This window comes from Gekko japonicus, unplaced genomic scaffold (assembly GCF_001447785.1).
Source record: "Gekko japonicus isolate JY-2015 unplaced genomic scaffold, Gekko_japonicus_V1.1 scaffold167, whole genome shotgun sequence".
Lineage (NCBI taxonomy): Eukaryota > Metazoa > Chordata > Lepidosauria > Squamata > Gekkonidae > Gekko > Gekko japonicus.
In genome coordinates, this window is record NW_015164670.1 from 282,236 (window position 1) to 296,606 (window position 14,371).

Genomic DNA, 14,371 nt, shown 5'->3' on the forward strand with positions numbered 1-14,371 from the left:
TGTCTGATAACTGACACCTCTTGCTCTGAATTATTGCATCAAAATGTCTGTGCTGTTGCAATCTTGAGTATGCTGTTCAGGTGTGTATCTGTAAGCTGCAAACCTACGATGCCGCAGCAGCAGAAGAACTGGAAGAAGCAGCAGCAGACAGCCAGTTCCACTGCAGGCCTGATAAAAGCCCACCGGGGGCCGGATCTGGCCCCTGGGCCGCATGTTTGACACCCCTGGTCTAGGAGAAACTGAACTGCTAGAATGACATCAAATCCCCAATGAGATCATTACCCAAGTACCACCCCAAACCTCCAGGATGGGCTTGCCCAATCACTATGTGAACCTAGGCAACTGCCTAGGGTGCCAGATTTGGAGACATGCCAAAAAGGAGAGGAGCCTTCTCTACTGGGTTGCCAATTTTGGGTTGGGAAATGCCTGGAGATTTAGGGGGTTGAGCCTGAGGAAGTGGGATTTCGGGAGGGACCTCATAAGTGTATAATGTCACGGAGACAACCCTCAAAAGTAGCCATTTTGAACAGGGGAACTGATTTCTGTCATCTGGAGATCGGTTATAATTCCAGGAGATCTCCAGGCCCGCACCTGAAGGCTGGCAGCCCTTGGTGTTAATTGGCTTCTAGAATCTCCTTTTCTGTTGACTTTGGTCTTCCATAGCTGCCATGATGGAACATGGAGGACTTTTGAAGAGCTTTATCTATTTTTATTTTTATAATTGTTCATTTTGAATGCCCAGTAAATAAAACATTCATTCTAGGCTTGTTACTTTTCTCTCTCTTGAACGGACCACCAAAGTCAGACTTAGAGACCGTCTTGAGTGTCTGGTGGGCCACTGTTTAAATAGTTGCCATCTCCAGGTTGAGAGATTCCTGGAGCTGTTGGGGTAGATCCCAGGGACCAGGGGTTTGGAGAGGGGAGGACCCTCATCAGGGTATAATGTCATAAATTCCATCCTTCAAAGCAGCCATTTTGTCCTGGCAAACTCATCTTTGAAGTCTAGAGATCAGCTGTAATACTGGGAGATCTCCAGGCTCTACCTGGAGGTTGGCAACCCATTGAATCAGACTGCTGAACTCAATGGACCTTGGGTCTGATCCAGCAGGGCTGTTCTTACCTTCTTAAGCCACTGTGGAAAAGCAAGGTGAAAAATGTAATAAGTAAATACATTCTCTGAGTCAGATGTGGTCTTTCTCAACTACTCTGGAGCCTTTTGGTAATCTGATGATTCAGAAAGCCAGTGCATAATAATCTCCTTCAGTCAGCACAGAAAACTAGGAAGCAGGTAGGGGGAAAAACACAGACCCACCAGACAGGATGTCTTGAAGCAACACAGAATGAACTCTTCTGCCAACTCTTGGCCAACAAAACAGTCACCTTTCTCCCACTGTACTTCCTGAGCCCTCACCTCTGGGCTGAGGATCTAGGTGTTTTTATACATCTTATCATATAGAACATTAGTTGTTAACCTTTAATCCACCCCCTACCCAGGTTAGCAACAGCATCATCAAATTCCCTCACCACCGAAAAAAATTAGGACATCACTCCAGACGAGGCAACTACATTTATACAGATAGCTCAGGGGGGTAGCAGTCTCATCAGATCTTGGAAGCTAAGCAAGGTTGGCCCTGGCTAGTATTTGGATGGTACAACTCCAAAGAATTCCAAGGTTGTGATGCAGAGGCAGGGAATGGCAAACCACCTCTGAATGTCTCTTAACTTGAAAACCCTACAGGGTTGCCATAATTGGCTGTGACTTGACTGCACTTTCCGCCCTCAGTGTCTATTTGTATCCAGCCTTTCCTTCAAGGAGTTCCTGAGTTCCTGCTTCCCCGTTTATCCTTACACCAATCCTTTAAGGCAGATCAGGCTGACCTAGGATTGCCAACCTCCAGGGGGTGGCTGGGGATCTCCTGGGATTACAACTGATCTCCAGGCAACAGAGATCAGTTCTCCTGGAGAAAACGGCTGCTTTCAAAGGTGAACTCTATAGCATTATAATCCATTGAAATCTCTCCCCTCTCCAAAGACCAAACCTCCTCAGATTCCACCCCCAAAAAAATCTGAAAGAATTTCCCAACCAGGAATTTCCCAATCCTTAGGCTGACTGGTGGTTATTAATACAAGGGCACAGCACTGTGAGGATTTGAAGCTGGGTCTTCCCAGCCCTCATCCCACACCATAACTATACCAGGTCTTGAACTGGTCCAAAGATGTCCATGGGAGCGTGAAGAGTTCCCCAAACTTGTTGAGCTACTGGGCACTTTTTGGAAATTTTGAGAATAAGTAGTGTGTGCTACCTCAGCATGGCCACCAAGGAGGACATGGACAGCCACAAAATGTTGGGGGGTTTCAAGCCAAGCATCGTCCTGTGATGGAGGCAGCTGCTCCTGAGAACCAGCGTGGCGTAGTGGTTAAGAGCAGCGGACTCTAATCTGGAGAACCGGGTTTGATTCCCCACTCCTCTACATGCAGCCAGCTGGGTGACCTTGGGTCAGTCACAGTTCTCTCAGAGCTCTCTCAGCCCCACCTACCTCACAGGGGATCTGTTGTGAGGAGAGGAGGGGAAGGCAATTGTAAGCCACTCCAAGACTCTTTCAGGTAGTGAAGAACAGGGTATGAAACAAACTCCTCTTCTTCTGCACTGTTTCTCTTGAAGCACCTGCTGCTCCAGTGAGATGGAGGAAAGGCAGGACTGGTTCTCTGCTTTGGAGATGGAGGAAATGGGCACCAAGGCCATCAGTGAGCATCATGTTGGGGAGTCAGTGGGATAGAGCCTGAATATGCTACTGAATGGTACATTTGGTTTCAGCACTGCTTAGTTTCCAAGAGATTGCTGTGTCTGGTAGTTGTAAAAACTAGGCTCAAAAGGACTTAAAATTTACTTATTTATTTATTTAATTACATTTATACCCCGCCCTCCCCGCGAGCGGCTTAGGGCCCTCCCCCGACTCAGGGCGGCTTACACAGGGCACATAGTGCATACAATATAAATAGATAAAACAATTAAAGTTCAATTCATCTGATGCAAGAATAAAAACTCCCAACAGCTTGTATAACAGAGGGGAAGGAATAGGGCCGTAAATAGATGTTACCTGGCTCACCGGCGACATTGTTCTATAATGGTGCGGTGGTGGTAATGGCAGTGGCGGCTCCTACTCAAAGGCCTGGCGGAAGAGCTCCGTCTTACAGGCCTCGTGGAACTGCAAAATGTCCCGCAGGGCCCTGATCTCCTCCGGGACCTCGTTCCACCAGATAGGAGCCGCCACTGAAAAGGACCTGGCCCTTGTTGCCGCAAGCTTGGCCTTCTTAGGGCCCGGGGTCACCAGCTGGTGTTGTGACCCCGACCAAAGTGCTCTTTAAGGAATATGTGGGGAAATGCAGTCCCTCAGGTATGTCGGACCCTGGCCATGTAGGGCTTTAAAGGTAAGTACCAGCACTTTGAAGCGAATCCGGCATGCTATAGGCAGCCAGTGCAGCGCTTTCAGCACAGGTCGGGTGTGCTCCCACCTAGGGACACCTGCCAACAACCTGGCCGCAGCATTCTGCACCAGCTTCAGCTTCCAGATTTGCGACAGAGGCAGCCCCATGTAGAGAACGTTACAGTAGTCTAGCCTCGAGGTGACCGTCACATGGATCACTGTAGCTAGGTTGTTGCGGTCCAGGAAAGGAACCAACTGCCGTACCAGCTGAAGATGATAAAAGGCTGATCTGGCAGTGGCCGCCACCTGGACCTCCATTGTTAAGGTGGCGTCCAGGAGCACTCCCAGGCTCCTAACCTCCAAAGCTGGCACCAAAGGTGCCCCATCGAAGGTCGGAAGCGGGAGCCCTAATCCCGATCTGGTCCGACTCAAGCACAGGACTTCCGTCTTTGCCGGGTTTAATTTCAGCCTGCTCAGTCTGAGCCACCCAGCCACAGCTTGTAGAGTCCGGTGCAGATCTTCTAGGTTGGAGTCTGATCAGCCGCCCAACATCAGATAGAGCTGGGTGTCATCTGCGTATTGATGACATCCCAGCCCATACCTCCAGGCAATCTGGGCGAGGGGGCGCGCATATATGTTAAATAGCATCGGGGAAAGCACCGCCCTCTGAGGCACCCCACATTCAAGCGGATGCCTCCGGGACTGCTATTCCCCTAGCACTACCCTCTGTCCCCGACCTTGGAGAAACGAGGCAAGCCATTGAGCCCCTGACCGATAGTTAGCCAATTCAGCCGGATCCAAAGTTGTATTTTTCAGGAGAGGGCGGACCATCGCTTCCTTGAGTGCCTCGGGGAATCACCCCTCTGAGAGGGACTTGTTGACAATCTCCCTCAAGGCACCTCGAAACTCCTCGTGGCCCGCTTTAATGAGCCAGGAGGGGCACGGATCAAGGCCACATGTGGTTGGATGTACAGATACGAGCAATCTGTCGACTTCTTCCAGACTGAGCTGGTCGAAACACTCTAAACCCGGACTCGAAGATGCGCAAGGGGCCTCGAGTTCGCTAACTGTTTCAACTGTGGCGGGGAGGTCGCGGTGGAGTGTCAAGACTTTATCCGCAAAATAGCTCGCAAAAGCCTCACAGCCAATATCCCCTACCATTCTGTCTGCCCTGTGGCAGAGCCATCAAAGACCGAATTGTTCTAAATAATTGGGCTGGGCGAGAGCTAGCGGACGCAACCCTGGCTGCGTAGAAATCCCTCTTTGCAGCCTTGACTGCCATCTCATAGGATCTCATAAACGTCCTATAGGATGCTCTTGTAGCCTCGTCGCGGGCTCGGCGCCACCGTCTCTCTAACCGTCTTAGCTCTTGCTTCATCAGCCGCAACCCCTCGTTGTACCAGGGGGCAAGCCTAGAGCGAGGGTGCAGAGGGCGCCAGGAAGCGATCACGTCAATGGCCGTGGACAGTCGACTATGCCAGTCGTAAAGGTAAAGGTTCCCTTGCTCGAAAGCCAGTCGAATCCGACTCTAGGGTTGCGGTGCTCATCTCCGTTTCAAAGCTGAAGAGCCAGCGCTGTCCGAAGACATTTCCGTGGTCATGTGGCCAGCATGACTAAACACCAAGGCGCACGGAACGCTGTTACCTTCCCACCCTGGTACCTATTTATCTACTTGCAATTTCTTGCTTTCGAACTGCTAGGTTGGCAGGAGCTGGAACTAAAGACGGGAGCTCACTCTGTCATGCGGCACACTCGGGTCTCAAACTGCTGAACTACTGACCTTCCACAGCCTGAAGTTCAGCCTCTTAACCACTTGATTAATTTATTCTCTCTGAACACAATCAATCAACAACAGAACAGAAACTCCACCCACTTCAGCCGCTCCCCCCAAAATTACAGGGGCTAAAGAGGTCCAAACAACCCTAACTAAAAGATACTCTTGCTATCTAGAGTTCTCCAGAACTTCGGCCTTGTACACTTTACAGTGCAGTGGTGAGCATAAACAAGGAAGGAAAATAATTGCACAGCACTTTGTAAACTGCTATAGAAATTATCTGCCCCCTTTCACAACTTCCAGGTTCTTCTGTCAGGGTACATTCCATGCAATTTGTTAATCACATTTGTTTGTTAGGATGCAGGTTACTCAGTCTCACCCACTCCACGGGTTGCAGTCCAGGGAACTGCAAGTTCAGCTGGCTCTTATGGCCCGAGAAAGCAAAAAATGGCAATTGCGGGCTGCCAGTTTACTGCTGCCAATATTAACAACACTTGGGTTTTAGTCACTGTTTTGCACTAAAAAAAGCAGGGTCTTTCTCTCTTGTATCAGTTGAGAGTTCAGGATGGCAAGCAAGAATGAAGTATCCCTCTACCAAGTCGGACATTATTGCTGATCTTGATAGACTATCTGCTCTGATCTGCAATGGGCACCTTTCAGATCATCTGCTATCTGAGCCTTTTAACTGGAGATGCTAGGGATTGAACCTGGGACTTTTTGTGTAGGAAGCAGATGCTCCAGTACTGAGTTGCAGCCCATCCCCATAAAAACATGTCAAATATTGGACACACAAAAGCTGCCTTATACTAAGTCAGATAATTGGTATATGAAGGTAAAGGAGGAGAATGTTGTAAGCCACTTTAGGGCTATATGTGGGCTATAAATGGTCCACAAATAATAAAATCCACCTATCAGTACTTCCTCTACTTCACTCAGCAAGGGCTCTTCAAGATCTCAGGCTGAGGTCTTTCACATACCCCCTACCTGATCATTTTAACTAGAGATATCAGAGACAGAATCTGGGATCTTCTGTCACTGTGCCACATTACTTCCCCTAGGCAGAACAGGACATTATGGTCTGTCCCATACTGGTTAAATTACATTGCATCTTAATGCCCATAACAAGCTCCAGGTATTAGTTGGGGTGGTCAGGCTAAGAGCACAGAGATCTGAATTCGAAATCCTTTTTTTGCCTTGAAGCTCACCAACCAGTCATTTTCTTTCAGCCTTGCAGGACTGTCATGAGGATGAGAGGAAAGGAGCATGTTTGGCTGGCTTGGATCTCCTTGGGGTTGAGTTTTTTTTTTTTTTAAAAGGAATGACAAATACTACTAATTTGAAAAGCTGGAATCAAATTATATAATGATACAATAAAGCAAATGGAGCTGCGGTGGCTCAAGTGGTTAAGACGCTGAACTGCAGGCTGTGGAAGGTCGGTAGTTCAGCAGTTCGAGACCCGGGTCGAGCTCCCGTCTCTAGTTCCAGCTCCTGCCAACCTAGCAGTTCGAAAGCAAGAAATTGCAAGTAGATAAATAGGTACCACTTCGGTGGGAAGGTAACAGCGTTCCTTGCGCCTTGGTGTTTAGTCATGCCGGCCACATGACCACGGAAACGTCTTCGGACAGCGTTGGCTCTTCGGCTTTGAAACAGAGATGAGCACCGCAACCCTAGAGTCGGATTCGACTGGCTTTCGAGCAAGGGAACCTTCACTTCACAATAAAGCAAACCGCTAAAGCTACACGATAATTAACTAGTTCCTCCTTTCTTTTCTACATACGTGAACATTTGTACGACCTCTCCCGCACTTACGACGCGTAACACGTTTTTAACAGTCAAAACGATTTAAAAGCCAAAGGTTTTTCGTGGCACATAAATTCAACGTCACGGGACAACACGGCTCCCCCGACAGAGAAGCGACTTTCCTGCAAAGCGCCATTTCCCCCTTCATAGGCGAAAGCGTAGAAACGTTAAACTGACGCTTTCCGTAAACTGACGTCAGAGGTAAAAAGATGGCCGCGCCGTAAGATTCAAGTAGGAGAAAGCGCATGCGCGTTTTGTCCGGGAAGGGGGTAGGTGGGAAGCGCGTCGGAGGCCGGGCAGCGGAGGGTGCTTTTGCTGGTAAACGGATAACGTGAGTTTATTTTCGTAGGAATTTCTTCTCCGTTTCCGTAGGTCGCGGGGACATCCTCCGGCTTTAGTGCCTCTTGCAGCCGACTCTAGACGAGAGAATTTGGCCTGTTTATCGTAATCGAGCCCGGGGTTTAGGGACTACACTGATGGTCTGTTCTAGATTCAAAAAGGCATCTACAGTTTAGTTTTTTTAAGACCACAGCCCTTCTTGAGGCAGGCAGGATTTCTCCCCAAGCTTGTCTCATCTAGACGTTGATGTTTCAATGCTCCCTCTAAGCTGTGGAGTCTTGTGAGCAAAATTCTACTCTGTGAGCTATTGGCATTACAGCTGTGAGCGAGTGATTTGGCTACTGCGTAGATTAGTTTGTTCTGGGGCCATCCTTCCTGAGCTAAGATAAAAATGTGTGAGCCGGAGGCTAAAAAACTATGAACTAGCTCACACTAACTCATCTTAGAGGGAACACTGTGCAACTTAAGGCAAGTTGTGGCTCCCACATGACAAAGGAGGATTACTTTATTGCCAATTTTGATTGGTTTCAATCTCTTGTTTTATTTGTAGTAATCTTAAGTATATATTAATTGTATTTTAAATGTCTGTAATGTTGTAAATTGGCCAGAGCCTGCTTGCAGGGTGGCCAATTCATAAGTAGTAAATGAGTCCGTCCCATTTGCACCAAGGGTTGCTTAGAAGGCTCATATCTGTAATCCTTCTATGATTTGTTATTCTGTCCTTGGTTCTGCTGTCTTTTGTATTATCTGTCCAACAGCCCTGTGAGGTAGACTGGGCCTTGAAAGATTTTCTTTGGCTGTGGAAGCCATCTAAAAATTTTAGGAGACAGACCCATACTTCAGCCTTCAAAGTTATGTACAACTGTGTTTTCTAGCTGTTACCACCACAAACAAAAATTAGGTGCTGCAGTGAAATTTCTGGGGACTGTGTCAACGTGGAACCGGGGATTTGTCAAGCTCTGAGGTATACTAGACTGAGATAGACAATGACTGGCTCATGATAAGTGTAATTGTGATTTGGTGATTTGAAATCAGTCCCAGCTCAACACTCTAACCACTATGTAACAATTTTAAAAACTGAGTCGATTTTATTATCTTGTCTGAACAGCAGGATTTTCTTTTCCTGCAGCTGTGAAGCAGCAGCAAGAGGAACCTATTGATTATTTTCCTGTTTCTTCAAGAACAGGTGATACCATGGAGGCCCCTCCTGTCACTATGATGCCGGTCACTGGCGGTACCATTAACATGATGGAATATTTACTCCAAGGTAAACTGAAGGCAAGAATTCAGTTGAAATTTTTTTACATTTGATATTCTGGGGGTTTATAAGAATCATGGGGAAGGGAGGAAGTTTCGGTGCCTCAGTTTTTCTTCCAGGATTCTCTAAGCAATCAGATGCTTCCAATTTCTCCTGCACATGTTCCCCCTCCCCCTTTTTTACTAACACTGCTGTTCTCAGCATTCAGCCCCTTTTGGCAGAAGTTTTGTCTTCATTGGGATTAAAAAAAAAAGTTGTGTCCTTTGGTCATACTTTTCTGTATACATGAAGAATTTTCTTAAGTTTTTAGAGGCCCAAGCTTTGTACATAAGCAGCTTGGCCATCCACACAAGGACCAGCCAGTTTACTATTAAATATAGTAAAACAGAAGTCACATTTAAGGGTGTGCAAAATTTATTCCACTGTAAGTTTTCATGAGTCAGAGCTCAGTTCACTAGAGTAAATGTTACTCTATAAGGTTGGATTTCTGTTTTGTTTAAACGGATGAATGTGGATAAATCTGTAGGATTATTACCATAGCAAGGGGTTAATTTCACATGGTTCTACTTGGAACACAGATGCATTTCTTCCATAGATGGAACAAGTCTGACCTGTCAATATTTATTTAAAACATTTGTATCCTGCTTTTCCACCCAAGTAGGGACATTGTGATAGCAAGCAATAGTTTAAAAGACATTCAATCAACTTTAAACTAGTGTATGTGAAGTGCTGTCAAGTCTCAGCTGACTTACAATGACCCCTTCGGGTTTTCAAAGCAAGAGCCAAATGAAGATGGTTTGCCATTGCCTGCCTCTGCTGTAGTAACCCTGGACTTTCTCAGTGGTCTCCCATCCAAGTCCTAATCAGGGCTAACCCTGCTTAGCTTTTAAGATCTGACAAGATCAGTCTTGCCTGGGCCATCCAGGTCAGGGTTTTAAAACAGTGTGTGTGTGTATCCAGCAATTTAAAACCAAGAAGGAGCAGCAGGGTTTTAAAACAATGTGCGTATGTATATAAAAAACCATAAAACCAGCAATTTGAAAGCAAGAAGGAGCATCAGTAAGGGAATGCCAGATTAAGAAGAAAAGTCTTCACCCACTTGCGGAAGACAATGATCAAGCAGGATCAGCCTGTTTCACGTGTTTTGTAGTGGTAGACCCAAGTTTCTCATAGTGTAAAAACTTGAGATGAGCCGTAGCCAGTCCCAGCTCTTTGTTGAATGTACCTTTTTGATGCACGTGTTTTCAAAGAGGTATCTTGCGCTTTGGGTTTCCATGCATGCTGGTAAATGAAATGTGTGAAATGTCTCTTAGTGCTAAGGAGCAATGTGAATGCAATCTCTTTTGAAGATCTTGGTGGCCCTTGAGTGAATGCTCTACTTAGGGATGTTTGTATAATGCTTTGGGTTTTCAATGAGCATTTGGTCTCACGATCTGTCAGGTGGCAGGATGACACAGAGGGACGTTTTGCTTTTCTTAATGTGCATGTGCACCTATCAGTGTCTTCCCTTGCTTTGTAGGGAGTGTTCTGGACCAAAGTCTGGAGAGTCTGCTTCATCGGCTCCGTGGCTTGTGTGACAACATGGAACCAGAGACCTTTCTGGATCACGAGATGGTGTTCCTCCTGAAGGGGCAGCAAGCCAGCCCCTTTGTCCTGCGTACACGCCGCTCCATGGACAAACCTGGCACCCCTTGGCACTTGCGGTATCTCGGGCAGCCAGAAATGGGAGACAAAAACCGCCACGCTTTGGTGCGCAACTGTGTGGACATTGCCACCTCTGAAAACCTGACAGATTTCCTGGTGGAGATGGGATTCCGCATGGACCATGAGTTTGTGGCCAAGGGCCATGTGTTTCGTAAGGGCATTATGAAAATTGTGGTGTACAAGATCTTCCGGATCTTGATTTCAGGCAGCACCGATAACACTGAACCCTTGTCTCTCTCTTACCTTGTGGAGCTGAGTGTTGTAGCACCAGCAGGACAGGACATGGTTTCGGATGACATGCGGAGTTTCGCTGAACAGCTGAAGCCTTTAGTACACTTAGAGAAAATTGATCCTAAAAGGCTGATGTGAACACACTGGCTTTACTGACTGAGGAGCTTCAGAAAGCTTTGACCAGTGAAGAGAGACATCTTGAATTAGAAAAATCTGGCTGATTTGGTTGGCTTCAGAGTGATAGGTGGCTTGTTTTTTGGTGGTTCCAAATAAAAAAAAGGGGGATGTTAGTGTTGTACTGCTTTTGAGTTCCTCTTTACACACTCTGGTGTTAGAGCAGCCAGCTGCTGAGCTGTGGGCAAACCTTCTTTGGGCAAGATTAATTCGAAACTATCTGGATCCTTGGGATCAGCATGGCAACAGCTCGTGTAACTTTAGTATTAAGAAATTTCTTAACATTCTTGTTAAGGGTAATCAAAGGGTAATCTGATCCCATTTACAAGCACTTCCTTTGAGTTTAGTTTATTTCCTGTTTTTCCTGCTGTCTGAGGGAGGAAATGCTGTTGTGCTGAGCTGACATCAGTCAGATGGCGCAGTTAGTGTTATTTTACGCAATCCATGAGGCCTGTCACCACGTCTTAAAAGCAAAAGTATATCTCTTCGCAGTTAAGGCACAGTTGTATGGCATGATCCTGAGGATGCCCTCTTGTTAAAGGAAATGAGAGAGCAATGCTAAGCAGGTCTGCTAAGAATCCTACCCAGGTCTGTTCAATGACCCTTGCTCCCAGGAAAGTGTATCCGGGGTAACACCGTGGAAAGGGATTGTTTCAGGTAGCTTTCAAAAATGTGAAATGATGGTGCCAGGCAGGTCTTTCCAGGGTGGGGAAAGCTCCACAGTCTTGGATGCGGGGTGGTGCAGGCCTAGATTCTTGGTCTAGGAAGCTTCTTCATCTATTTACATCATTTGTACCCTGCCTTTCTCCTCATTGGGGACCAAAGCAGCTTACATCATTCTCCACTCTCTCCTCATCACAACCCTGTGAGGTTGTTTAGCACGAGGGCGTGTGACTAGGTCAAAGTTACTCATCAAGCTTCCATGGCAGAGTGGAGATTCAGACCTCGATCTGCAAGGTTCTAGTCTGACAGACCTCCATACTGGCTTCTCGGGTTGAGCTTCAGGTTGCCATACAGCAGAAAATCATGTAAAACAAATTGCCTATCCTTTTTGGATAAACTAGTGGTTCTTAACCTTCAGTGTTCTACCACCCAGTTTGTTTGCAACATCATTATTGATTTCCCACACACACTGCAACAAATTTGGACATAAAGACAGGGCAGTTTTATATACAGCTGGTGTGGCATTGTGGTTAGTGCCAGGCTGCGATCACACACACCAAATAATTCACTTTCCAACAGGATTTTGCCAGTTGACATAGTAAAATCCAGTTGGAAAGTACATTGAAAGTGGATTATTTAGTGTGTGTGATTGCAGCCTGAGACTAGCCCAAGTTCAAATCCCTGTTCTACCATGGAAGCCCCTCAGGGTGACCTTGGGCCAGTCACTCAGCCTCCCCTACCTCACAGGTTATTAGAAGAATGAAAGGAGGAGTGGAGAACAATGTTGTAAACTGGCTTGGGTTCCCATTGGGGAGCAAAGCAGGGTATAAATATTGAATAGGCATATATATATATATAATCCCCCCAAGGGGATTTTTTAATTGATTTTTTACAAACTACAACCGAAAATATGGGAAGGGGAACAACATCTAAGGAGAAAGAAAAAAGACCCACTAATAACTAAAAACCCAAGAGTAGGAGATCAATACATCAGCTTAACTCAATGTTACTTTAAAAAGCTAATAAAACAATGAACATAGTCAGTTATGCTAGGTTAGTTATCTTTTAACTATTCATTTAACTGCTTAAAGAAACCCCCCGAGAATCCCAAAATTATTTCAGAGTTTTCCGGCACAAATCAGATTCCTTCAGCCACTATTTATTCTTCTTTTTTCTCATCCTCAATTTGTATGAACTTTTGGGGGCAACCGCCCCCTTTTCAGAGGGTGAGTCCTCGTTGAAGACCCCGAGCCTAACTCGCCATCAGATTTGCTTTCTTCTTCTTCCTTCTCGTCCTCAGCTGGTTCCACAAGCTGTGTTTGCAGAAAATCACGTGCCTTAAGAACAGAGTCAATCTTTTCTTTTTTATCGTGAAGTTTGAAAATGACGCTTCTGGGATTAACCATCTGTAACTGATGCCATTTGTTTGTAGAAAAAGGATTAGTTCTTTATAATTCTTTCTCTTCTGTCTTATGTCAAATGGAATATCTTTTAAAATCCTGATGTTGCTGTCCCCAATTTTCAAGGGAGTTCCCGTAGTTGCTTTCAAAATAGAATCTCTCACATGTCTCTTTGAGAATCTGACTACTATTTCCCCAGGCAGATTATTTTTCTTGATATATGAGGAATAGGACCTATAGACCACATCCATCTCGCTGTAGAGGTATTCCGCTGTCAAATCTGTCATTGGGGCTATTGCTTCACTCAGCCATTGCTTCAGATTCTCTCCTTTAATTTCCGGGAGCCTTGAAATCGTAGGACCAAATTGGCTTTCTCCATTTGCAGCTGCAAAAGTTGTGACTTTTCCATAGCTTCCTTCATTTCCAGCTTTTGCACCTTTTTCTTAACCTTTTTGGTATTGGCGTCCATTTCCTTCACTTTCTCCCCCATTTGCTCAGTTGCTTTTAAAGATTGAGTCAATTGTAGCTGCTGTGAAGCCAAACTCTGGCCAATTGTTGACAGTTGCTGCTTGATATTAGTCATCTCATCCAGCAGAGGGTGCAAGGAATCTGCCAACATTTTTGAAAGCTCAGTGGTCTCTTCCGTTTGAGGACTCGTTTCGCTTTCAAAAGTTTTTCTTTCTCCGGTTTCTTCCCTGCCATCTTTTTGGATTTGTTTACTTATATCAAAAAGTTGCTAAAGTCTCTGATATTCGTCCAAATGCTTGTCTGCGCTCTGGTAAGTCTCTTAAAGCAGTTTCAAATGCTTATTTTTCTGCTCCCCCCTCTTTATTCCGTGTTTTCGTTTATGTGTTTGGGAGGGGGCCCTCCCCCGCTCGCATCCCGTTCCTCTTTAAGGGGGACAGCTTTCTTTAAAAATCTTCATGCTCACTTCAGCCCGACTCACAGTTTATTGTTGGCCAACTGGCCTCGCTCGGCATCGGGTGTTCCCCCCCGCCCGATCTCCAATGCTTGTCCCGGTCAGCAGCACTCGTACCATACGGTCACTCAGCGGCAGGACCTTCGGGGCGGAGGAGCGCCTCAATTCTCCGGCATCGTGCTGTCGAAGAGGTCACCCCTCAAAAGCCCCCTGGCTAGGAGCCTTTTACCAAGGCTCCGGGGGGGTCGCGACCCGTTGCACCCCCTCCTACACGCTGGGGTGCAGTTTGCATCCCTGGGGCGTCCGGGAGATGCGTTTGCCTGTATGTCGCCATAGACCAGAAGTCGAATAGGTATATTTTTGATACGTACATGTGATACACAGGTCTCATACACACATTCAGAGTGAAATAATCACACTATCTGCCTGACAAAGGTGAAGAAAGTGAACTGATTTCTGCTCCCCAAAACTATAGCCCTTTTTGGTTTTCCTGCTTCTTGCTTTGAGAACCATGAAAATTCCCTTGTATATAAAGGGTAAAGAGTGCTCTCAAGTTGCAACTGACTCATGATGATACCATGAAGTTTTCAAAGCAAGAGGTGAAAAGAGATGGGTTGCCATTGCCTTCTTCTGCATAGCAACCCTGGACTACTTTGGTGGTCATTTCACATTCTGATGTGATAG

General features: G+C 46.2%; 1 protein-coding gene across 1 annotated transcript; it reads left to right on the forward strand.

Annotated features, from left to right (window-relative positions):
• Positions 1 to 8,530: 8,530 nt before the first annotated feature.
• Positions 8,531 to 10,810, forward strand: MED18 (mediator complex subunit 18). Its single transcript, XM_015409179.1, has 2 exons — positions 8,531 to 8,605; positions 10,116 to 10,810. Exons 1-2 carry the CDS (start codon positions 8,533 to 8,535, stop codon positions 10,667 to 10,669), a joined length of 627 nt encoding a protein of 208 aa, XP_015264665.1. The 5' UTR covers positions 8,531 to 8,532; the 3' UTR covers positions 10,670 to 10,810.
• Positions 10,811 to 14,371: the final 3,561 nt, after the last annotated feature.